This window comes from Antedon bifida, chromosome 10 (assembly GCF_963402885.1).
Source record: "Antedon bifida chromosome 10, ecAntBifi1.1, whole genome shotgun sequence".
Classification (NCBI taxonomy): Eukaryota; Metazoa; Echinodermata; class Crinoidea; order Comatulida; family Antedonidae; genus Antedon; species Antedon bifida.
The window spans coordinates 19,935,272-19,960,684 of NC_136235.1; the positions used below are offsets into that span (position 1 = coordinate 19,935,272).

Genomic DNA, 25,413 nt, shown 5'->3' on the forward strand with positions numbered 1-25,413 from the left:
AATTATTTAATAATAACTAGATTTGAACTCGTCATTTTTTATGAGGAGTTTGCGAGCTGTAGGAGGCCTACAGTTTTAAAATCATTTCATTGTTCCCAGATATAACATTTTATTGGTGCAGAATATTTCCCAAACCAAACTCGATTTGGTAAATTAAAACTTGGATAAATAAGGATAAATTGAGTTTTTCCAGCCTTCTTCCCTTATTGTAGGTCTTATATTATAGGCGTCGTATTCATTTACTAAGTAGCTGGCACTTTTTACGTAAGCTCGTTATTAATTAATTAATTTGGATCATAATTTAAACAAACACTTTTTAATATCTTTACTTATTTTTATTTACTTATGAGGAGGTACGGTGCGCATGTACAGGAATAGTATTCTGCACTTCGCAGAGATGTCATCATGTCGCGGCTCACTAAAACCGCCAGGCTATACCACCATTTAATAGATGTCACGCAACAAGCTAGAGCACAAGCACACTGGTTTCGCGAGTCTACTCAACAGTGTTCTTTGTGAACATTCTTTCTCAACTTCGTCACCAGTGATAATATTAAAACGAAGGTCGCAAAATTTCCAAATTAATCTTCTTTTTTTGAAGAAGCTTAGAAAGTTATTCTGTCAATCAACCGAAACAGCTTAGTTATACATGGGGACATTTTGGTGTTTTTGACAGCATTTAGTGTGGCTGTGATGAAGAAGACGTGATATTGTTTCCCGTATTTTAAGCACAGTGTAAACTCGATCACTAGGCGCCTAGGTTACTGTACAGGTGCCGAGGAGAACCCATCTTTTGGTGTCCGTGTGACGACGATAGCCTTGTGACCAAAACTGTGATATTACTATTTTATAACTTAATTTATTTGAGTCATTGTTGAGGTTTACACAATGAATTTGACATCGCTGATTCCGTCAATAATTGGATGCTTAACGTTGTTTTTACCATTTCTAAGTGTTGTTGTTGGAGAACGGTATTCCAATCAATTTGCGGTGCACGTTTCAGGTGGGGAGAAAGTGGCTAGTACTTTAGCCCTAAAATATGGTTTCCGGTATCATGGTCAGGTAGGTTCATCATTATAGAATAGGTGTAAATAAGCAGTTTTTAATTAAACGTGTTGAAAATCTATTTTGTTTGTGTCTAATAATATTTTTTATAAGATTGTTATTGAATATTGCAAAAGAAATTGTTTGTAAGTAATAATACGTATTATGTAATAAATTATGAATTTGTGAATTTTGCAATGTCAAGATTTTTTGCGCAAAGAAATTCATGTGCAATTTCAAATTATGTGTAACATATTAACTATGTTGTAAATGAATTTGATTGTTTTCTTAGTGACTTAGTACTAGCTGTATTCAGTCAAGAATGTGTTAAATGGAGAGGGGTGTTCCCAGTTGAACATTTAACATCAATTTTCATAGTTATGCGGTTTTTTTATGAGGGGCTTCTATTATTAATATTGGCCAACATGAGAATGATTTGATTGGTCCCGGAACCAATTAAACTAAATATTAAACTAATATTTTATAATTTATCGTGCTTATAAACTAAGTCTCATTTGAGGCTTATGGAGTGGAGTTGAAGGAGTCGTGAACCCTTGGATTGGAAGGCAAGCACGTTAACAACCAAGCTACACCTCCACTATGTTTTTTGTCATGTGTTTTTGGTACAATTGTCCTTGAATCTTGGATTGTAGTCAAATGAGGTTGGTTTTACCTGCTAGGCCTTTGTTAAGGAACCTATGTATAATACACGTTTATTTGTATTGTGGTTTCACTGTTGTCTCAAGTAGTGTAAAGGGCAATAGCCTTTAGTTGCTTATTTGTATAAAATGTACAAAATAAGACGACATTAAAATCCAGATATTATTGTGTCAAAAACTTCCACTAAAAATTTTCTTGTCACAGTGACTTGTGGTCCTTATAATATTAGGGAGCTTTCTCTTTTCTATGACCGAGGGCCTCTAAGCATTACATCATTTGTTGTAAATCGTCGTCCACTGAAATTAATTTTTCTGATCACTGTTAAGACATGTATTGAAGAAAAGTTTATATAAGAATATAATATTGGTGCCAAACTTTAAACGTACGTTCAAAATAATTAACATGATATCATGTCTTAGGTCCTTGGAAATCAAAAGTTTTTAACTGTAACTTTAAGACTCAACAAAGTGTCTTATGAAAGTGGTGTACTGTAATTGAATTGCCAGCTAATACAATAGGTTATGATGCCTGAAAAAGCCAAACAATGTTTTAATCAATTTCAACCAGTTTTTAGTTCCATGGTGTAATTTTAATGCTAGAATTAATTGATAATTGTATGCTAATAGGAAATTATCCTGTGTCAATTCAACTGGATGACTTCCTCCTATCAGGTGCGTTATCTGTGAACTTTATACATTAGCATTACTCATATAGCATACTGTAATATATGGAAATTACTACGTAATCTATATGTATGTTTATTATTAGGTAGTATATGATTACACTCCTAGAATGACCTGTTTCTGAGTGGCCAATTGTACTAATGTTTAAATGAAAAGTATATTAATTTAGTTTATTATATACTTCAGTGCAGTGCCACAATCATTAAAAAAATAACAAATTCACAATACACAACATATTAAAAGCGGTAATTGAAAATAAATTCAAGATTAATTAAATAAATCAGTAAAATATTATAGTTAGTCATATAACCTTGCTACTTACATAGTGTTCTCGACCTTCCTACTGTACCCCCTAAAATACACTACCATAATAATAATGTAGAAGATATAATGTTTGAAATATTTACTGTTAAATTTATAACATTGATGAATATCAATAAACATTTTTAATGCTCACTTTAAGTAACTAAAACTATCTAAAATATCTTCACAATCTCCAGATCTGTGTTTCCCCAAAAAAGAATGATTTTGCCTGCAAGCAGAAACTAATAGTAACCCTAAAACTTTCAGAACAAAACTTTTTCAAAACACAATGCCAGTGGTAATGGTATCTTATCAATTTACATCTAAACACTTTTAAAATTGAACTTTAATCTTCAACTTTAATCATAATTGAAGTACGTTTAGTAGTGAGTGCCCTAATTTGTTTTTTGTATTAGAATATGTCGAGGCTCATGGCACTCTTTTATTTTGGGAAAATGTTGAATTAGACAATGACATTGGGGTGTTAGTCATAATACACTTCCAAGTTTATTGTTCAAAATAACAATAAAGTAAAGTTGGTCTTTACAGTTCAATATAAGTTTTTTATGAACTAAAGAACTTGTGGTGTACTAAAAAAAAATCTGTAACCAGTGTATTATGTTCAAAATACTAAATAGCCAGTGTTTAACCATCCCCCCTTCCCCTACATTTTGTAAATTTGTTCTTAACAATACATACTGTATACATTAAGCCCCTCACTCAAATACTTATTGTGTCACTTATATGCCCTCTGCGCCCCTCTATTCAAAGTGCCTGTATACTGTAATACACAGAATGTTACACATTATTCAAACATCAGACAAAATCAGACAGATTTAAGAATAACAATATTGTGATTTATAGGTATTTTAAACTTACTGTATTGTTATTAAAATTAAGTGTCATGACTTCTTGGCAGATAACAATGATAATCGTACAGTACAGTAGTAGTTGTGTAAAGTAGTATTAATGGTGTAAAGTAAATTTAAATAAAAAAATGCTTTAGGAAGCATTGCTTCTTAGTATCTGATTATAATTCCTACTATTAGTAAGGAACAAGTGGTCATTACTTAAACCATAATCCATAGCTATAATATAAGGGTTTGTGGCCCACATGCTCCATGGTGATAGAACAAGTCTTCCTAGATTTTAAGGACTGTAAATACAAGTGTTATCCCATGCTGTACACACACAGCCACTGTCATGGAGAGGATAGTACAGTACTGTATTTGGCTGATTTAGCATGATGTGACAGGATGTGACAGGACAAGCATGAAAGTACCACAGCGCAAGAAGCAATAATCATTCATTCATTCATTATCGGCTCTGGTATAATTTACAATAAACTATTTAATTTTTCTTCCTATATATAAAGATTGGTGAACTTGAAGATCGCTATCTCTTCATACATGATAAGTTGAGTAAAAGATCAGCAGAGATTAGCAATGGATATCACATGCAATTGGCTCAAGAATCTCAAGTAAGCAAGATATAGTAGTCAATTCAATTCAATATCTATTTATTTTGTTAAAAAAAACATTATTACATTTAAAATTACAATAAAATGACTGACGAAAATGGAACTCAAAAGAAAAACCTAAAAATAGGTTATAAGTATTGAGTCCATAAGCAATCTTGAAATAGGAAAATTTATATAAAATGGTAAAATTACAGGGAAAAATGGCAGAACGTTAAAACAATTAAATCTTGTAAAAAGATGGATAAAACATTTAAAATTGTAAAAAAAATGTACATATTGCATAATTGTATATCTAAAATAAAAGAATGTAGAGACGGGAATGTTTTATGAAAGATTAATTAAACAAAAAGTAATGTAATAAAAAACAATAAAATTGTCGAATGTAAGTGTAGTATTAAAAAAGATATGCAACGTTATACATTTAATTGTTCATATATACTATACAATAGTAAAGTTCTTATTCATGTTTTATGTTTTTTTAGGTACATTTTGTTGAACAGCAAACTTTGCTTCGTCGTTCAAAGCGTAATATGATATTTAATGATCAAGATTTGTCTGATGAGTGGTATGTGGTAAGTGTTCAAATGTTTTTTAAAGATATTAAGCTCTGTCTTTATGTGACAATAAATGTGATGTGCCCTGGTAGTGATATGATATCATGTTCATGGGCACATTTTTTTGAAACATAAAGTTTGATAATGTAGACAGAGCTTATGAAAGATTAATATGAAGAATGGCTTTTCTGACTGTGTATAGATCGCGTGTTCAGCTATAAGCATTGCATGTGTTTGTATACTGGGTCATGGTACTCATTGACAAAATACACATTCATTACTTTGTATCAATAGGCATTATATGAGATAAAGACTATTTATTTAATGGCTATTTATTTAAAGAAACATTGGCACTGTACACGGTCATATAAATGTAGAGTTTTTTGCTAATGCAATTTAGTTGGCATGGCGATGTCATAGATAATAAACTGAATAAGTTAAGACTTAATCTAACCACATATTGTTTACAATGATCTTTACAATTTAAAAATAGAAAATAACCGTAAAATCCCCAATCATATTATTACTGTAGATTATATTTTGTTCACTATTTTAAAGTTTGTTAATTAAAAAAAATAGGTTAGCGCTTGGGTTGCAGGCTCTCCCTTTGTGATCGCTAAAAGGTCACTAATTTTGTATAATTATTTTTGTTAGAGCTTCCCTGAAAATCATGAATCCGGCGCCTCTGAAAAATGTTTATTTTTGGAGAACTATCCACAAAATTTGTGTTCACTATTTTAAACCTTTATTTTTTCTTTTTTTGCCAGGGTGGAAAACCAATGAGCCACAATGTGTACAAAACCTGGAGAAATGGTTTTACTGGCAAGGGTGTAGTTGTGTCAATCCTGGATGATGGTCTTGAATGGAATCACCCAGACTTAAAGAATAACTATGTAAGAATGTGTATTGACATCCCGCTTCGTGAATAAAATACTGAAAGATGAGGGCATATCAATTTGATCTCTTGTGCGCGTATGTACAATAGTGTTGTTCCACCATGCCACGCTGAGTGTTTAAATAGTCGCATTCCAATCGAATTTGAACCATACCCAGTCTTGTAATGGTTAGGACATCTGAATGTCAAGCAAAAGGTTCCGGGTTCGAATCTCAGTTTGGTCGACTTTTTCTCATTCTTGCAGATTTACTCATCTTTATCGTTTCTAAAATAATTAATTTTCAGTATATCACCGGGTGGTTTACAATTTGTTCCGTACCTGTTTATTTAAGAATATGTATAGATATTAAACAATTATATCAGCTGAGGAACTGCACCTCATTGGCATTGCGCTTTCAAATTTCAACAGAGAAAACATGGCGTGTAGAATATAATTTAGCGGTAATTGTAAAAGTGTAATAATTTGTAATAAGCAGAATTAACTTCTTTTTTTGCAGGAGCCAAAAGCTAGTTATGATGTCAATGACCTTGATGATGATCCAATGCCTAGATATGATTTTTTCAATGAGAATAAGTAAGATCATGTTTTTGTCCCAGCTTCAGTTTGACCCCTCATGCACCAATCGAATCAACATTAAAAACCTTTATTGGTAAAAAATATAATTATTTGCATTGTCTCCTTCTGATAGTATTTACTAGTAAACAATTGCTAATAAAAGCCAAAATCCATTTGATTTAAATTTTGTCATAATCTGGACCTTGCACTTGGTATAGCCATTCGCATGGTTGATTCAGTTAGAAAACAATACATTTCACGCACAGATGACCACACCAACAGCCACCACACCAACAATAGACCATGGCCAACCTTGCAGTTAGCCTCATTCTTATGTAAATTTTAGAAATGTAAGGTCTCGATTCAATATAATTGGTACACAACTTAATAGTTTATTATTAAAGTTAATAATTTATATATAAGTTTCAGGAATGAATTGATAAAATTTAAAGGGAAAGTAATCAAGAAAAAGTGGCCTTTATTAAAGTCAGTAACAAATTGATTGTGAAACCAGGATTGCAAAATTATTATCAAGATTTGTTATTATATGTGTGCACTGTGTGCTATACCCATTTTGGTTGCACCTGAGCACAATTATAATGCATAGGATATAGTTTGCCACTCTGCACTAATAATATACCCATTTTGGTTGTACTTAAAGCACATTGATAATAAATAGGAATTGGTTTACCACTGTGCCATCATTATCGTCATTTTGCAAATATACATAAAGTACACTTATGTACAACACGCTGTCTGTCTTTCTTTTTAGACATGGTACCAGATGTGCAGGGGTTGTAGCAATGTATGCTAATAATACGATATGTGGTGTTGGAATTGCGTATGATGCCAAAATTGGAGGTAAATTACAAAGTTTGGCATCTCAACTGGGTTGTTCGTGTCTTTTCTGTATATCACACATTTTTCCAGCTTGCTTATGTGGGCCTACCAAACCACAGACCATAATTATTAAAATAAAATAATAGTAAATTATTAAATGTTTAATTGAAAAAGTTTTCCTCAAGTAACAGTGATGAAGATTTTAGTAGTGATTATATTAAGTTAAACTTAAAATTTTAAATATGTTACTGTTACTTAAGCCTTTTCTACACTATCAAACTTTGTGACAAAAAAAGTGATGTACCTATATGTGGACATATCACTACTATATTTGGTCTTATCACTACCACATTTGGGCACATCACACTTTTTTTGTCAAACTAGTTTGATAGTTTAGACAGAGATTTAGTATGCTTTATGTTTAAATGACTGACACCTTTATTTACAGGTATACGAATGCTTGATGGCGACGTCACCGATGCCGTTGAAGCCGCTGCCTTAAGCTACAATCCAGATTTTATTGACATTTACAGTTCAAGTTGGGGGCCTGATGATGATGGAAAAACAGTCGATGGTCCTGGTTATTTAGCAACACTTGCCTTGGAGGCATCAGTAACAAAGGTAAAGAGTAATGCTTCTCTCATCAATGGTTTAATCTGATTCAATTCAATTGTTTTCTGTACTAACATTTGATTGTTTATTACATTTTCATATTGTGACTGCTTATACGCCCAGTTAGTGTACAGTGACACAAAATTGAAAATACCATACACACTGAGTGGTTTAATTGTAGGTTGCCTACATATCAAGTGTAAAGTCTGGGTTTGAATCTTACTTCCGATTACTTATAATTTTCTATTTATCATTTTACAAATTATTTATATTACAACATATTATTTAGAGCTTCAACAATCAAATTAATATAACCATAATAGGTTTGATTAAACAAGTTTTTCTTTTTATCCATACAGGGTCGGAAAGGTAAAGGTTCAATTCAGGTCTGGGCCTCAGGTAATGGAGGCAGATATCATGATGATTGTAACTGTGATGGCTATGTCAACAGCATCTATACATTGACAGTGAGTGGGGTATCAGAGAGTGGCCAAGAACCATGGTACGCTGAAGAGTGTTCGTCTATATTAGCCACGACCTTTAGCAGCGGTAATGCAACTCAAAAACAAGTGGTGAGTTGTCCTTAAGCTCTGTCTACACTATCAAACTAGTTAGACAAAATAAGTGTGATGTGCCCAAATATGGTAGTGATATTCCCAAATATGGTAGTAATGTGACATCATCTTGTCCATATATGGGAACATTTTGCTGTCACATAAAGTTTGATAGATATAAAAGATATATATAATTAGATGATTGATTCAATGCCAATTTATTTTCAGAAAAATTGATATATTGATGATGTCACAAATAATGCTTATGAAAATCTTGAATTATTTTTATCTTCAGTATTGGCTGAAATGCTAAATAGCATGCATATTCTCTTTACTTTTCCAAGTTTTTGGCTTAGTTTCTGAGCGCTTAGTTTATTTTGATTGATAGATAGGATTAATTTATTATTATTTTATTTAAACAAATAATTGTATAATTATTTTGAATAGGTTACAACTGATTTAAGAGGAAAATGTACAGAGCACCATACTGGTACCTCAGCTTCAGCTCCAATGGCTGCAGCAATGTGTGCACTAGCTCTCCAAGCCAAGTAAGATTAATACTGTATATCCTGTTGTTAAATGACAGTAAATGTATTTATCATCATTATTATTGTCATCTTTATTATTGTCATCATCATTATTTTCATCATCATAATCATCATCATCGTCATTATCATCATCATCAAGTGTTGATTGAATTTGCTATTTAATTTCTATAATAGTAAATTGTTTGTATTCATTTAATTGTACTATTATATGACTTTCTAGTTTTCTATACAGTGATATAATCTACATTTTGTAATTTTCAGCCCAAATCTAAGTTGGCGTGATATGCAATATATAGTGGTTGAAACATCTAACCATGAAGCACTGATAGATGGCAACTGGAAGAAAAATGGTGCAGGTTTTTATGGTAAGGCTTAATGAGTAGTGAGAAATGTGTACTGCCAATTCAAAAATTGATAGCAATGCATTTTAACCCAAAATATGTGAACACTCCGAAAAACTGAATGCAACCTTTTTCAACAGACCACCAATCAGTTGCTCAAAAGCTGTTATCGGAGCGCTTTTGTTCAACTACTTTGAGATGAGTTGAGATATACGTAAAGCATATTAACAATTTGATGTATATCATGATATTGTCTTATTAATATGATGTATGTTTATTTTCTTCAGTAAGCAATCGCTATGGGTTTGGATTGATGGATTCTTTCAAAATGACACAGCTAGCAAAAACTTGGCAACCATTACCAACTCAAAATAAATGTGAAATGAAAGGCTTATATCCAAATGGGTAAATTCACTTTATTATTTACATAAATCTAAGAAAATTACCAGTTAGTGGAGCCTTACTAATTTTAAGACAATCCTTTCATAAGACAAACATAAACAAAGATTGTTTACATAAAGTTCTAATATAAAAAAATCGTGAACCATTGACGCTAACTCATTTAGAATTCCGTTCAAAACTTACATGCGTGAAATGCCTGGAGCTCTCTCCGCCACTCGACCAAGTGTAACTGTTAATGTTCTTGTAGCCCTCTTCTATTAAAGACACATGGCCGTCATTGGCAGATACTTAGTATCAGTTGACCTCACTGCTAGTGTACTTGAGTTCTATGTTTATATTACTTTTACACTCTTATTTTAATTTTAACTTTTTTGTACATTTATGTACGGTTTAAACAGGATTTTAAGATTAAAAGAAATTCTTTCTTGTTTTTTTTCCAGTAAATTATCAGGAGGGAGTAAACTAAAAGTTCTTCTCAATACCGAATGGCATTGTGGGAACCAGGTCAAATATCTGGAACACGTCCAGGTACGAATAAGCTTATCGTATAGTTCACGTGGCAACCTTAACATTTGGCTGACCTCTCCGATGGGTACTCGTTCTCGTTTACTTGGTTCGCGGTCAAATGATGATAACGCCGGAGAGTTCCGAGATTGGCCGTTTATGACCACTCACAACTGGGGAGAGGAGGCTAATGGTACTTGGATTTTAGAGATAGAAGATTCTGTAGAAGGATCTCACCATTCAGGTAAGAAAATGTGGTGCTTTGGTATGTTTTGTTACCACAACGCAGAAGGTGGGGGTCAAATCCCCTCTTCAAATTACCAGTGGTTGTATTCACCAATCACACTTAAGTGAGATATTTCCCTTGAATATTTTAATATTTAATGGAAATATCTCACTTAACTTAATAAATATTTAAGTATTTCCCTTAAATTGTATTCATTTAGATATGAGATATTTTTAAATTAAGGGTTTCCTTTAGCCTAAGTGTGACTGAATACGGCCACATGTTATTTCTAATGGCCAAAAAAAAGCCATTTAATTAAAAGTATGCATTTTTCTTATTCTGTAATAGCTGTTTAATATAAAAATATTTGTTTCAGTAAATAATTTATATAGGATATGTTTTCGTATCATATTATCAATATTCTTTTAAATAGGTGAGCTTCACAGTGTGTTTCTTGTATTGCACGGAACTGAAACGTCACATCGTGTTCCAAAAAGAACAAATAAAGTTGACACAACACACAGCAGAAAGTCGCGTTCAACTGAAGGTGATCCATCATCGGAAGACTATTCTTATACTTATTCGTATGACTACGATTGTCACGAACAATGTTCAGACGCTGCAGGATGTTCCGGGCCACGACCTCAGGATTGTTACAAGTGCAAGATGTACCGTGATAAAAAAACCGAGTAAGCTTTATTATCTTTGCTTGTGCTACTTTATATAACCCATTCTCAGTGCTGTATCTCCGAACACAACAATAATAAAGCGTCGTTCTCACTAGCGACGCAACGTAACGCCCTTCCAATAATTTTGTTTGCCCCGCCTGTGTGCAATCAAACCTTCGTGTCAACATTAGTTTTTGTAGACTTGGACCGTGTCCTGGCATTTGATTGGTTAAATTATCACATGCCTTGTTTGTCTATAGTATTGCATATTGGTTAATAGTATAGCATTGTGTGAAATATAACATTATGCTTTATAATGTACATTATTATTGTTATGCTCATCCTATCCTATATTAAAGAATTAGCTTATCGTATAGAATCCTTTATAAACATTTAAAAATCATAGTTGTTCATCACATTTATATACAGTTATATCACTGTAAATGGCCAGTACAAAAAAATTAAAATAAGTAATGATTCTTTTGCAGTGCATGTGTTTCAACGTGTCCAGAGGGTCAGTTTACACCGCCAGAAGGTCACAAACGATGTCGATTATGCAATCCTAATTGTAAGACATGCTTTGGCCATTCTAACGAGAATTGTCTGAAATGCTATAAAGGTTTCTTCTTACAAGAAGACTCTGCCACATGTGTAGAAAGTTGTGGTAATGGCTTTTTTGCAGGTTAGTCATCATTTCATATCTTCTTAAATTTAAATATTAGATAATATTAGGCATTGTAGGTATTAGCTATCAAACTTTAAGCTCTGTCTACACTATCAAACTAGTTTGCCAAATATGGTAGCGATATGCCCAGATATGGTAGTAATATGACATCATCGTGTCCATATATGTGCACATCACATTTTTTTGTCACATAAAGTTTGATAGTGCTTTACTCAAGCATGCACAGCTACTTCTTAAAATTTTAAGTAGACCTTTTGTACGAATAAATTTGCATAGTAAACAAGTATTAAATGTCTACACATTTTGAATAATGTGCTAGATGAAATATTTTAAACAAGCTAGGACAGTAAACAATAAATCTACTTATATAGCAGCACGTATGACTTGCACTCAAATAATGTAGCTGTTATAATGTATATAATTAATTGTTCTATTATTATATAGATGATAAAGGGATATGCAGGTTCTGTGAGGCATCTTGTTATACTTGTTCCAACTATAAGGATCTCTGCACTGCATGCCCTCTGGGAAGATATCTAAACTCACAAAGTAGATGTGTAGAAGAGTGCGACAATAACGAGTACATCTCGGATGATGGAACATGCCAAGTTTGTGAAGATCCATGCGCTACATGCAATGGGCCCAACAACAAACATTGTACCACATGCAACGCTGGCTATACAATTAAGAATGGAACTTGTGTTCAACGCATTAAATGCTCAAATAAGCTTTTTATCAATGACAATGATGAATGTATAAGGTTTGTATAAATAAAATGTTAAAAATTAAAATTTTTGCTATTTATAAGAATAAACATTCCTATTTAATAGTTTATTTATGAACCCTTCCTTTTAGACACCCTTAAGGTGCAGTACCCCTGCTTCCTTGTGCCCAATTTTAACCCTAGGCATGGGTGAGGGGTGGGAGTATGAACGCCAGAATTCCTATTGATCTGATGGTTACGAGTTTGATCAAGTCGCACAAGAGAATCAATGTCTTAAATTGTACCGTATATAAAGTTACAATTAACGTCAGAGTAGCGCAAAACTTCTAACCAATCTTTCATCAAATTAAACTTTTTATAATCTCAGTTGTCACCCAACATGCTCTGAATGTGATGGACCAGAGGACCATGAATGTACCATGTGTTCAGAGCCGTACGTCTTGGTTGATAAACATTGCCTAGCTTCATGCGGTGATAGTAAGTATACCTATTACTAAATTCTTGAACATTTAATTTGATTGGACGATATCTGATCACATGATCATATTTTATATTTGAACCATCCTCCACAATTTTTAGGTATTCGTTTGCATGAATAGAATTTTCTTTATGTACCACCATATTATTGTAACTATTAATTTAGCATTTACCAGTGTACAGTTTTATTAACATGAAAGTGATTCAACAGTTTGCAAGAATTGTAAAACACTAATTTATGTGAAATGTTTTTATGCCTATTTGATGAACCATGCGATTTTGTCTTGCTGACATTTAAAATTTTTATTCTAAGCTGAAATTATACTTTAAAAAAAATATCTGGGTGACATCCATAATAAAGTAAGCAACCAGAACACATGGTACTATACTCCAACCCTTGTATATTTATTTTAATAAAATGTTTTTTTCTAGGGCAATATGTAAATGAGGAAGGTAACTGTGCGAATTGTGCCTATAAATGCAAGACTTGTGTTAATAGTATGGCCTGCATGGAGTGTGTTGATGGCTGGTAAGAAAACTGATTTTCTTTCACAAAAGTAAAGTTAGATTTGATGTGATAAAAACACAAGTTACAGTAGGCTTCCAATTTGATCTTTGTTTTAAGTACTTACAGTTGAGAAAGAGTGATTTTCAATCACGCTACATTGAGAATAAATTAGCCCAATATAGGTCATCTTGATTGAGGCGACTGTATTGTTATGATATCCATTGTTATAATTATGGCAGGGTTTTGACTGAAAAAGGTTGTAAAGAAGGGTGCCCTCATGGAATGTACGAGATGGACCGTGCATGCTACAGTTGCCATTCAACATGTAAGGAATGTACTGGAGGGGATCCACATGATTGTATCCAATGCAACCAAGGTAATTTGTGTTTGCAATTTTTTGCACACTTCATAAAACCAATAATGCTGAAATTGATATGCAATCAACCAGTATAAGTTGAAAATATGTGAGAGTTGAAAAAACAAAAAGAGAAATACTTGCACCTGCTTGCTTGAAAATTATGAAGTGGTTTGAAACAAGCTATTGTGATTTATTTATTTATTATTTATTTATACTGGGTAACCTCTTCAGTCAAAGACTGGTCAAAAACAGTTATGATCAGTGGCTGAGTGACAGTGTGTGTACACCAGGGGAACCCCTTACTTGTCTCGAAAGATGTACTAGATGTGTACACTGGACCTACTGTTTACATCCGAGGAGACTCATTCTACCACCAGCACCATGGAGTGAGTGAGCTTCGAACCCTTGCCGATGTTATGGCTACGTAATTACAGTTCCACTGTCTTGACCGCTCGGCCACTCGCTACTCGTCACTTTTATTGTTTTCATCTTTTTGTTTCGTTCCTTCTTATCTTAAAAAGAAATTAATTTTTTTTTAGTGGAAAAGCGTTTCCTTTACAAGCACAAATGTATATTATCCTGCCCATCTGGATATTTCAAGGACACACAATATCCACTTTATCCCCAGTGTTCTAAGTGTGATGAGACATGTAGCAGTTGCAATGGGCCTAGTGTTACAGACTGTACCAAATGTATGGATGGTTTAAAGTTGGATTTAAATTCAAATAGATGTACTGAAGATTCATTTCAATGTCCAGACAACTGTATATGTACAGGTACACATAATATTTCAATCTCCACTTTTAATTTTCCCCCAAAAACATAAAAAATGAAGATTATATAAAATCGAACTTTGAATAGTCAATTTTGTGGTTTTAATAAAGTTATTCATTTTTGTAGAAAACAAAATAATAAACAGTTTACTTTACTGTTTTGATTTAGCTTTCTGCTTATTATATTGTATCTGCATTGAGATTAATTTTTAATTTTCAACAATAATTTTTCCATATTCCAGATTTTCAGTGTGATGCATGCGAAGATGGTTTCTATTATTACAACCGTAAATGCGTAAAAGAATGCCCGGAGAAATTTACTAAATTAGATGAAATCAAAATTTGTGGAGCATGTCATCCATCATGCCAGACTTGTTCAGGGATAAGCCATCATGAATGCACTACCTGTATCCCATCCTATTACCTAACACCAGAGAACACATGTTCACCAGATTGTGTTTGGTATGATAAAACATACCCAAATCGAGAAAACAACCAATGGGAATGCTCTCCATGTTACGATAGATGTGCTAAGTGTACTGGACCTCAGGCTGATGATTGCCTTATGTGTGCAGATGGAAGATTCCTTTTTGGTAAACATTTTTTTAACTAAATTTTAGATGCTACATGTATAGTGAGTGAGTGGCCGAGTGGTTAAGAGAGTGGAACCGTGACTATGTAACAATAACATCGGCAAGGGTTTCAAGGCTAACTCGATCCATGGTTCAGGTGGTAGAGTCTTCTTGAATAAGGACTATAAACCGTATGTCCGGTGTACACATCTAGCTCATGTGCACTTGAGCCTAGTACATCTTTCGAGAGGATTAGGAGGTTACCCCGGTGTACTAGTACATCACAGCCACTGTTCATAACTGGGCTCCCTGGCTCAACTGAATTCAATTCAACCATGTGCGACTATACTCAAATGAGGTTCTGCACAGTATAGGAAGAATATATCATTTCAAGTTCAATAACATTTACACCAATGATACATAATTGAATTGAACCAAGGGCCTTACAATTGGCAAGCAATGTTTACCAAGCAGTACCATATCACACCATGTAGAAATATGTTAATACATTATATGAGTTCATATATTACTCAGAAAGATATCTGTCGCAGGGTCAGTTTTGGTCATTTTTATACCTCATGGATATGGATGCTTGCGTGTGTATTACAGGCACTGAACAATCTCTATTATAGTATAGATATGTTCATTTTGCTCATCATTTTATTACTTAAGCTCTGTCTACACTATCAAACTTTATGTGACAAAACAATGTGATGTGCCCATATGGACACGATGATGTCATATCACTACTATATTTGGGTATATCACTACCATATTTGAGCACATCACACTTTTTGTTGTCAAACTAGTTTGATAGTGTAGACAGAGCTTAAGGAAGACTTTTGCATCATTAATGGAGGTGTTCAATAACTGTGATTTAATGAAGTATCAATCATAATTTAACAAATGTTGTAATTTGTTTTGCACAGCTGAAAAAGATGTAAATGGAGTATTAAAGCATCAATGTGTTGAGAAAAATGAATGCGGCAGTGAAGCGTTTGCTGATGAACAAACCAACGAGTGTGTCCCTTGTTATCCAACGTGTAGTGGTTGCGATGGACCCGATGCCACTGATTGTAAAAAGTGTAAAATTAATTTCTCCAAAGACGAGAATGGTGTCTGTCAGTCAATTTGCGGTGCTGGACAGTATACAGGTGAGTATTCGGATTTCATCATGGGTAGCGTCCCCTTGAGAGAGGTGTTCGCAGAAGATTCAACATTATTAAATACATATTTATTTATCTTTTCCCATTTGTTTGGTAGGGTGGGTTGTTGAATATTGAAATGGCTATTGAAGTATGTACAGAACCTCAAGCAAAAACAATACTTCACTGACTGATAATGAAGATTTATATAGCGCCATATTTGTAATAGCGCTCATGGCGCTGTGGACTTAGATGTTACACCTTTTCATTCATAACAAAGAAATGATTTCTATGCTATTCATTTGTCAACTGTACTTTATAGATTCTAGTTGTAAAGACTGTGAGCCATCGTGTGAAAGTTGTTCTGGGCCCACCTCGGCCGATTGCCTTTCCTGTAGCTACTCCACTTTCTTGATGCCTAATGGTAAATGTGTCGGTCATTGCGACGACACATATTATCCAGATTTTCAAGACAACGTGTGCAAACCTTGTTTCCCAACTTGTCTGACTTGTGCCAGTTATGAATCGTCAGAGTGTCTCACTTGCAAAGAAGGTAATAGAAAATTTAAACTTTGCAAGGGGATGGACCTGTTTAGTTTAGATATAATGGGTAGTAGCAGTTGGCTGTTCCAATACGTAATCATGCATGAAAAAGTGAATCTCCTAAACCTCAGTCACTTTATGGTTTGAGAGTGGGTAACCATGTAAGATTTTCTTCAGGGCTCGATATTTCGCTACTGCGCCATACAATGTTTAGTAAAAATGCCCCAGAACTAGTGAACTTACTATGCACAGGTACCTAGCTTAAGGCACTGAAATTGGGACCTTGCCCAAAGACACAAGGTAGACACAATTTGCGAATGAATGGGCTTGTGAAACATCGAGTGGATTAGTAAAACTTGAATGAACTACAATAAACTAGCCCGGTGGTCTAGTTAAACTAAAATTTCAAATATAATACCCTGAGATTTTCAAATGAGCACTTATTCAAACAATGATTATGGAAAATAAAGTACTTTGTAAAGTTGCCTATCATACTAACAAGCATTGGTAAGGAGTGGTCATTTTATATATATATCAGTCTATTCTATAGTACAAATCACCCATAAAATGTAGTAAACAAATGTTTAGTCTTGGATGTGTTTTTTGTATTGTATTTTTCTAGGTTTTTACTTACACTTGGGAAGGTACTGCTATTCACAGTGCCCTGCGGGATACTATGAATACGACAATAGTGATGAACTTAACTGCAGGCAGTGCTCAATAGAATGCTTTGATTGCATGGGGGAATACCTCAACTGTACTAGGTGTGATTCTGGTAAATTTCTACACAAAGGTCGTTGCCTTGGAGACTGCCCTATGTAAGTGTAGACATGCATTTATATAAAACACATGCAGAAATAATCTTTATTTTACCTGTAAGGACAAAATTAATAATCAGTTATAATAGGCCTACAGCCACATATTTTCATGGATTAAATATTATTTAAGAAAGCTAAGCCAAATTAAATTTGACAGGCTTGTTTTTAATAACGCACCGATTTAAGGTGATGTTGCACGTTAAACTTATTGTAAAAAAAAATGTTATTGCATCTATAATGTATTATAAATTATGTTAATATATTGTAAGTGTGTACCCTTAAGCTGGCCTAATATGTCTGGTTTTTCAGAAATTCTAGAATTCTGATTGTGTTTTTAATGGTGTAATTAGAATTTGAGAACTTTTAGACCTCACGAAAGGTTTTGAGATATTTTCCGATATTGGGAAAGTCAACTGTATATCAAATATTATTATCTTAAAACATGTCTTCATTTATTTGAAACTGTAAAGTGGTTATGATGGTAAATCTGGACACTGTGTTGTAAGCCAAGCCCAGCAAGATAAGTACATCTGTCCTCCATTTTGTGATGAGTGTACTGGTGGTTACTGCACAAGTAAGTAGTAACGTTATGTTAAGCGTGGTTCCTACTAGAACGACGTATCTACGCAAAGTGCTGTATTGCGTAATCACAAGTGGGAACCGACGACGTTCCACTGCTGCAAACATCGCTACTGGAAATCAAATCAGTTTGATTTCACGCTTTAAAACGCACCCTGAAAACATAGTACAGCGTGTACTCAAAAGTATGTGGGGTGAACCAGGTCAAAGTATACGGCATGCTAACGTTGACACACAACAAGCAGGTTTGATTTCACGCGGGCGGGGGCAAACACAATTATTGGAAGGGCCTTTTGTTACGTTGCGTAGGTTGCGTTACGTTGCGTCGCTAGTGAGAACCAAGCTTTAAGCTTTTATTTTAACTGTTATACAGTGCACACTGTTGTAATAAATGGTAATCCAGAAAAGACATCCAAATAATGTATTCTACATAAAGAATAAATTTGGATTTGAACCCAGTATCCTGCGATTGGTAGACAAGCATTATAACCACTAATCATTTTGTTTTTTTAGAATGTAATGAGGGATATACAATATATTTCGGAGGTTGCATGAATTTCACAGTTGATTGTACAGAAAACCAGTTTTTTGATGGCGTTGCTTGTCAGGATTGCGATGCGTCGTGTAGAACCTGTTTAGGTGCAAGAGATGTTGATTGTCTCTTGTGCCAAAATGGGTTTCTACTTGAAAATGGAAAGTGTGTTACAGAATGTTCAGAGGGAACATATAAAGATAATGATGAATGTGGAGGTAAGGCAAACATACACTTTTATTTCTACCCAATACAAAACTGGAATCACGTCTAGTGATGTTAAACATCATCTTCATCCCTAGTGAGATACTGAAGTATAGTAAGTGATTGTTTAGAGGCTTAGGTTTTAGGATTTTTTTTTTGTGTCTGATTTTTTTTATTATATAATTCTGTGACTGATATATGTCATCCTTTGTTACAATTCTCTTCCCCTGATGGTGAGCTATGCCCGAAAACAAGTTGTATTAATAAATTTATATTGAGGCAGTTTTAACTTGTTTTAATTTTTGCGGTAGAAGATAGAAAGATAATGATCACATTCAACAGTTTTTTTGAAAATAATTTTTGTATTTATTTTATTTAAAACAAAAATATCAACAATCTTTTCAGAATGTCACTCTACTTGTAAAACCTGCAATGGACCATCTCAAAATAACTGCGATGGTTGCGCCAACGGCATGTACTTGAGCTTTTACGATTCATGTGAAAATGAGTGTCCACCAGGATTCTACTTCAACAAAGAAAAGGACTGTGTTAACTGTCACGAAAACTGTAAAACATGCTATGGAGATGGCGAAAACAACTGTTTAGGATGCCCAAGAGAAACGTATCTTCTTGGTAAGTTAAACAAAAAACATTTTCATATTGAATCACCCCACACAGACACAGAGTTGGTAATTCCCCTACCCCAGAGTGGGTAATTCCCCTACCCCAAAGTTGGTAATGCCCCTATCCCAGAGTGGATAATGCCCCTATCCCAGAGTGGGTAATTCCCCTACCCCAGAGTGGGTAATTCCCCTACCCCAGAGTGGGTAATTGCCCTACCCCACTCCGAGTGGTTTTCAAATGTATTCTCAGTTTTCTCAGTACAATGCCGGTCATTTTGATGATCCATTACCTCATAACCACCCTTTGACGGCCCTCCAATTCACACCCACCAAACTCCCTTCACTCAAATGTTGTTTAAAACTTTCTCAGTACAATGACAATGAGCACACATGCATTTACACAATGTCTGTATTTTTAACTTGATGAGCAAAGTTTATAGATAAACCAAATATTGTTAATATTGTTAAATAAATATGCCCAATTAACCAGAGGGTGCAATAATACACTAATTAAGTACACTAATTAAGTTTGATATATGATAATAGAAAACTAACTTCAACAGAAAGTAAGGCAAGCCATTATAATTCATGCCCAATTTTTATATATAGTTGACACCTGCGTGACAACATGTCCAGTTGAAAGAGGATACTTCCACTACCTTGCCACTGAAGATGATAGCCAGTATGTAAGCAGTACTAATGAATGTCGTACATGCAGTGTCAGTTGTTTAACCTGCTTTGGTCCTGACAATAATGAATGCACCACGTGTAAAAAGAACTTGTTTCTCAAAGGCAATAAATGTGTCGTCAACTGTGGAACGTAGTAAGCCTACCTCTTATTTATCATTATGTTGCTACTGTCAATAAATAACAAGTTGTAGTCAACTTTTAATTACTATTTTCCTCTATCATGGTATCATAATTTTGTGTTTTGTCTATAATTTTCACTTTCCTTTTTAACTTTTGTGATCCATGTTGATTTTGGTCTTCCTCTTGGTTTTCTTACATTTCTAAATTCATTTAGGACAATTTTTTTCAATATCCTCTTCGGGAAAGTCTTAATATGTGTAATCTAATGTCATTTTATATTCATAAATATGTAATTATTTTGTTCAGTTTTTATGAAGATATCCAATCAAAGATGTGCAAACCTTGCAATGCAGGGTGTGAGAGCTGTAACGGACCATCTGCCGACAACTGTGTGACGTGTAAAGACAATAAATACTTAGTTGAAGGACGATGCTTAGAAGATCAGCCTGAACATCACTACTGTCTGAGAACACCATACGGCAAAGAATGCTGGCATTGCCATTCTTCGTGCTTGAATTGTACTGAAGGTAACACATCGTTTAAAGATTATTACTTCAGTTACTGCAGTAACTACGTTTTTGACTACTAACGATTGTGGTATGTCACTCTAAAAAAATATGGTGTACGCTTAAAAGTGGAAATACAAAGAGGTTATAGCAATACACTGGGGATACTTCCAACACGCCAACAGCGACCGGGAATCCACACAATTTTATGTTATACAACATTATTATTATAACCACCTGTTGTTGGTGTGTTGAATATGCATGTGATAGTATGTTGTATAAACATGCCCTTTGATTCTCCCAAGAAAGCTTGCTAACTAATTGCATAAACATAGCAAACAAAATGTAGAATAATGTAATAGTTGTTCAATAACGATTATTATTATTATTTATAATAGGAAAGATTGAGAGTTTGTGAATTGTAAGAATATTTTGGTTTAGGGATAATTTTTTTTTTCAAAGATTTGGTATTTCCCATAATTCATATGTTAGCTGTTGGTTTTCTTGTTTCAGGTGGAGGTGTTTTTGATTGTGATGGGTGCCACCCAGGACACATACTTGATAATGGCGTTTGCTATCCAAAATGCATATCAATGACATACTTTGTTGTAAGTAATATTTTATTTATTATTTAAATATCTGAACTTTGTGCTTTGTCTTTATGTGACAAAAAAATTTGATGTGCCAATATATGGACATGATGATGTCCATATATGGGCATATCACTACCATATTTAGGCACATCACACTTGTTTTGTCAAACTAGTTTGATAGTGTCGACAGAGCTTTCCAAACAAAAATTGTTTTTACACTATCAAACTAGGTTGACAAAAAAATGTGATGTGCCCAAATATGGTAGTGATATGACCAAACATGGTACTAGGGATGTAACATCATCATGTCTATATATGGACACATCACATTTGTTTGTCACATAAAGTTTGATAGTGTAGACAGAGCTTAATAACATGGAATTTTAACTAAATATATTAATAGTGTAGTTGATTCAATGAATAGTTTTTAATATGTTATATCTTTTACTTGTTCAGGCAATCAATCCAACAAATAGTTCTTGTAACGATTGTAAAGAGCCTTGCGCCGAGTGTTACGGATCTGAACCAAATCAATGTATAACGTGCGCAAAGGGAAAGAACATACACCACATAGACCAGGATCACCACTACTGTGTGCCTTGCTGTGAAGAAGGCAAACCAACCGAAATAGGAAAATGCTGTGAATGCAATAAAAAAGGTATTGATTACTGTATTTGTTTTTTATCGTTTTAACAGTATTTTACTGAGCCTATGGCTTTTGCAATTTTATGTATTTTTCTTTGTTGTTTTATTGTCTTAGTTATGCCAAGCAAAACGAATTTCCATTTTAAAGTGGACCAATAAAATGTCTTGAATCTTGAAATCAATTGATCAACTTTATTTCAGAAAATATACCACATTTTTATGCTGCATTATGTAAGCTGCATTATGTAAGCTTCCCCATGTAAATATCATGGCCGTAGTTTCAACCTGACAATTTTTTCACAAATACCTTTGAAACCCAGTGGCTTGAACAGAGATTGTTCCTTTTCTGGCGGAAAACCGGACCACTTTATTTCTTGTGGCCACGTCACTGAATATTCTGGTGGCTTTGCATTTATACATGGTAAACTGTGATAAAATTTTTGTGATATATAAAGTTAAATAACAACCTTACCTGCTTTCAGATCACTGCAGGCCAGGTCCACCATCCGATGATTTATCCAAAAATGAACCAGAAAATAACCCAACCAATAGGAAATCAACTACCAGTGGTCATGTGACTGTTATCATCCTATCCTGTTTATGCGTCATCGTAGTTTTCTTCGCCATTTTCGGCGTTTTACAAGCACGTAGTAATCGCACACTTTGTTTCTCCTCTTACGATCGTATACCTACGTATTATAACGGTTCCAACGTTCACGTTGTACTTTCAAAAGAGCCAGGAATGCCAAACAAACATGAGTACATGTCGCCTGAAGAGGAAGACACGGACGAATACCCGAGTGATGATGATGAAAATGAAGAAATATACTGAGATTAAATTAAATATTTTTGCATTCGGAAAAATTATTTTTAAAAACATAAATTTGTACTATTTTTATTATTTGTATTAACAAAACAATAATAAAAAAAAATAGGAAGAAATATGCGCATATTGTATATGACACAGCATAGAGATATTATAATATCTCTATGGACAGAGTATAAGCTATATTCTCAAGCCCACCCCTTATTTAAGTTAAATTCAGATAAAGAATTTTCAGTCCATTGTTTATAAAATCCAAATTTAATCTCACCCCCTTATTTTCAGCAAAGTTCCTTCCCAGGTATATGATTAATTTGAGAATTTATTTAAAATCATCACATCCATTGTGTTGTGTATGTCATAGATGCTGTAAGAAGAACGACAACTCCCAACCTTGAAGAAGATTTAACTAAGTTTAATTTTTAAATGTTATATTTTGGTATTTACTCAGTTTAAGCAGAAATTGCATCAGCTTAGAAATTAGAACATATTAACTTTAGAGGCTATGTTTTCAGTACACAGAATAGTTTTATCTCTATAGATTATGTAAATGATTTTGGCATAAACAAGGTATTGTGTTTAACTGGTGGCGTATTGCTATAGATTAAGAGAGATTTAATACTTAAATAATAAGTAATCATTTTATTAAGCAATAATAATAATAATACATTTTTTTTTGTTACTCATATTAAAATCCTGTTATTTTGTACCAGATATTTTGTACATTTAGTATGTAAGAGATTTGTATAATTTTATACAGTTAAGAGTCTTCCAAAGCATGCATCAAGTTCAACATATTATTTCAAAATTATCATATTTATTACCTTGAGAATTATTATGCAACATTATTATGTCACATTCACAGTGAAGCTATAGGTTTAAGCCTAGTGCCAAAGAAAAAAATAGTAATAAATGGGTATATACTGTTAAAGAATAGAATTGTCCAATCCGTCCGGATTTCTTTATTTGATGGGAATGCGTCAACGCAACAATACCTAAATTCCATTTTTAACCACATGAAGCTCGCTTTAATCCTAGCACTCATAACATTCCTAGTACTGAAGATACATGCAATACAATTTGTATATCAAAACTTGATTTAAAAGTGCGCATACATTTTAAATGCAAGTAACATTTTAAAAAATGAAATTAAATTAGTGCCTTTACTTTTCCAAACATAAGATATATTTTTCGCTTTTCTTTTGTTTTTATTATATACTAACAAAACAAATATAATAGCAAAAACGGGATGGTATATCTAGAAAAGAAATGTTTATTAAAACATGGTAAAATAGAGACAGTAATGTATATATATTACATAGAGTTTGGTCTCAAGTGCCCATAGTATGGTATTTAGAATAAAATATTTAGAAGTCATGTGACATGTCTAAATAAGGGTATAACTTAATCATGACTACCAAATATGGGTTGGTCATTATTTTTATACATACCTTGAATAAAATTAACCTTGATATTCAACTTAAATAATGTCGTGGTCCGAACAAATAAAGAGGAGAAAACACTTGGTTTCTTTCCTTCAGTGCGATTTTATTAGTTTCGTATATATTGTACTTCAGCATCAAATCATTACATAGGCATAAGTCATTTCAGGTACAAGAATTCGAGATTCAAGATATAAGATTCAAGCCCTGCAAAATACGAATAACAAATAACAATTGCCACTGTATCTAACAGTCAATTATAACAATAAGTAATAATGTAATAATTCACAACATTAATACAACAACGAACAATCACAATATAATAGTACCTCAAGTTATCAACACCAACGTATGTATGACACAGCATCAACTCGTGATAACAAGATAACAACTCCTGATTATTATACTTCCGACTGAGCAAAACTAAGATAAATATTGTAAATGCAAGTTTCATTAATTGTAAGCATGATTATAGTTAACATATGGTAAATCAGTAGCTTATACATATACAAGTTAAGCTTAGTACTTACAAAATAAGAACATATCAATAGCTTAAACAAACTCTCAACCAAAACTGTAGTAACATAGCGAGAGCCAACAAAACGAACAAAAGACCCGCTCTGCTTACGCACGGTCTTTTATCACACAGTGTCACCTGTATTCCAATTACAGAATGACTACGCAGCGCCCTCAATACTCAATTCATCACATCTTCCCCGCCCGGAAGTACTTTTGCCCCCAAAAGTAAAGTTGCAATAAAAAAAATGCAATAGCCATATTTATTTGTTTAGAACAGAAATTGGAAGTCTATGAGGATTACTATTAATACCCTTAGTGGAACGGGTTGACCTTCTCGGAGGAGAACGGACACTTTGTGTATTCCCACAATGGAATCTAATGTCCTCTAAATCATCCGAATCATCAGAGTCACTTAATACTTCGGATTGAAATGGTAGGCCCAAGGAATCATCTACTAACGAATGACCAACTGGATACAATGTATCTTCTCCATTGGATGGGTCTAGAACAAGTTTCCGTCTATTCACATACTTAAGTTCACCACCCCTTACTGGCCGAATACCAAACACATCATCTGTAGAATTAATTGACTCAATTATATAAGAAGAATCGTGAAATTTATCAACAAGTTTATGACGTGAATTAAAGGATTCCCTCCTAAGCA

At 33.6% G+C, this 25,413-nt stretch overlaps 1 protein-coding gene across 1 annotated transcript; it reads left to right on the forward strand.

Moving 5' to 3' along the window:
* Positions 1-545: 545 nt before the first annotated feature.
* LOC144854423 (proprotein convertase subtilisin/kexin type 5-like) lies at positions 546-24,295 on the forward strand. Its single transcript, XM_078712378.1, has 31 exons — positions 546-1,062; positions 4,066-4,170; positions 4,653-4,742; positions 5,492-5,617; positions 6,117-6,193; positions 6,948-7,036; positions 7,464-7,636; positions 7,987-8,199; positions 8,629-8,729; positions 8,991-9,094; positions 9,358-9,475; positions 9,913-10,220; positions 10,636-10,891; positions 11,359-11,552; positions 12,000-12,315; positions 12,647-12,756; positions 13,189-13,285; positions 13,504-13,640; positions 14,162-14,398; positions 14,638-14,988; positions 15,897-16,121; positions 16,435-16,665; positions 17,278-17,473; positions 17,944-18,047; positions 18,566-18,802; positions 19,194-19,421; positions 20,021-20,234; positions 20,528-20,748; positions 21,241-21,335; positions 21,777-21,978; positions 22,448-24,295. Exons 1-31 carry the CDS (start codon positions 889-891, stop codon positions 22,795-22,797), a joined length of 5,679 nt encoding a protein of 1,892 aa, XP_078568504.1. The 5' UTR covers positions 546-888; the 3' UTR covers positions 22,798-24,295.
* Positions 24,296-25,413: the final 1,118 nt, after the last annotated feature.

What these genes read in the sequence shown, in the direction of transcription:
- LOC144854423 (XM_078712378.1), top strand. Translation starts at nt 889, where the DNA reads ATGAATTTGACATCGCTGATTCCGTCAATAATTGGATGCTTAACGTTG. An exon ending in GTTTCCGGTATCATGGTCAG is followed by an intron (nt 1,063 to 4,065) that starts GTAGGTTCATCA and finishes CTATATATAAAG; the next exon opens with ATTGGTGAACTTGAAGATCG. An exon ending in AGATGGAAGATTCCTTTTTG is followed by an intron (nt 14,989 to 15,896) that starts GTAAACATTTTT and finishes TGTTTTGCACAG; the next exon opens with CTGAAAAAGATGTAAATGGA.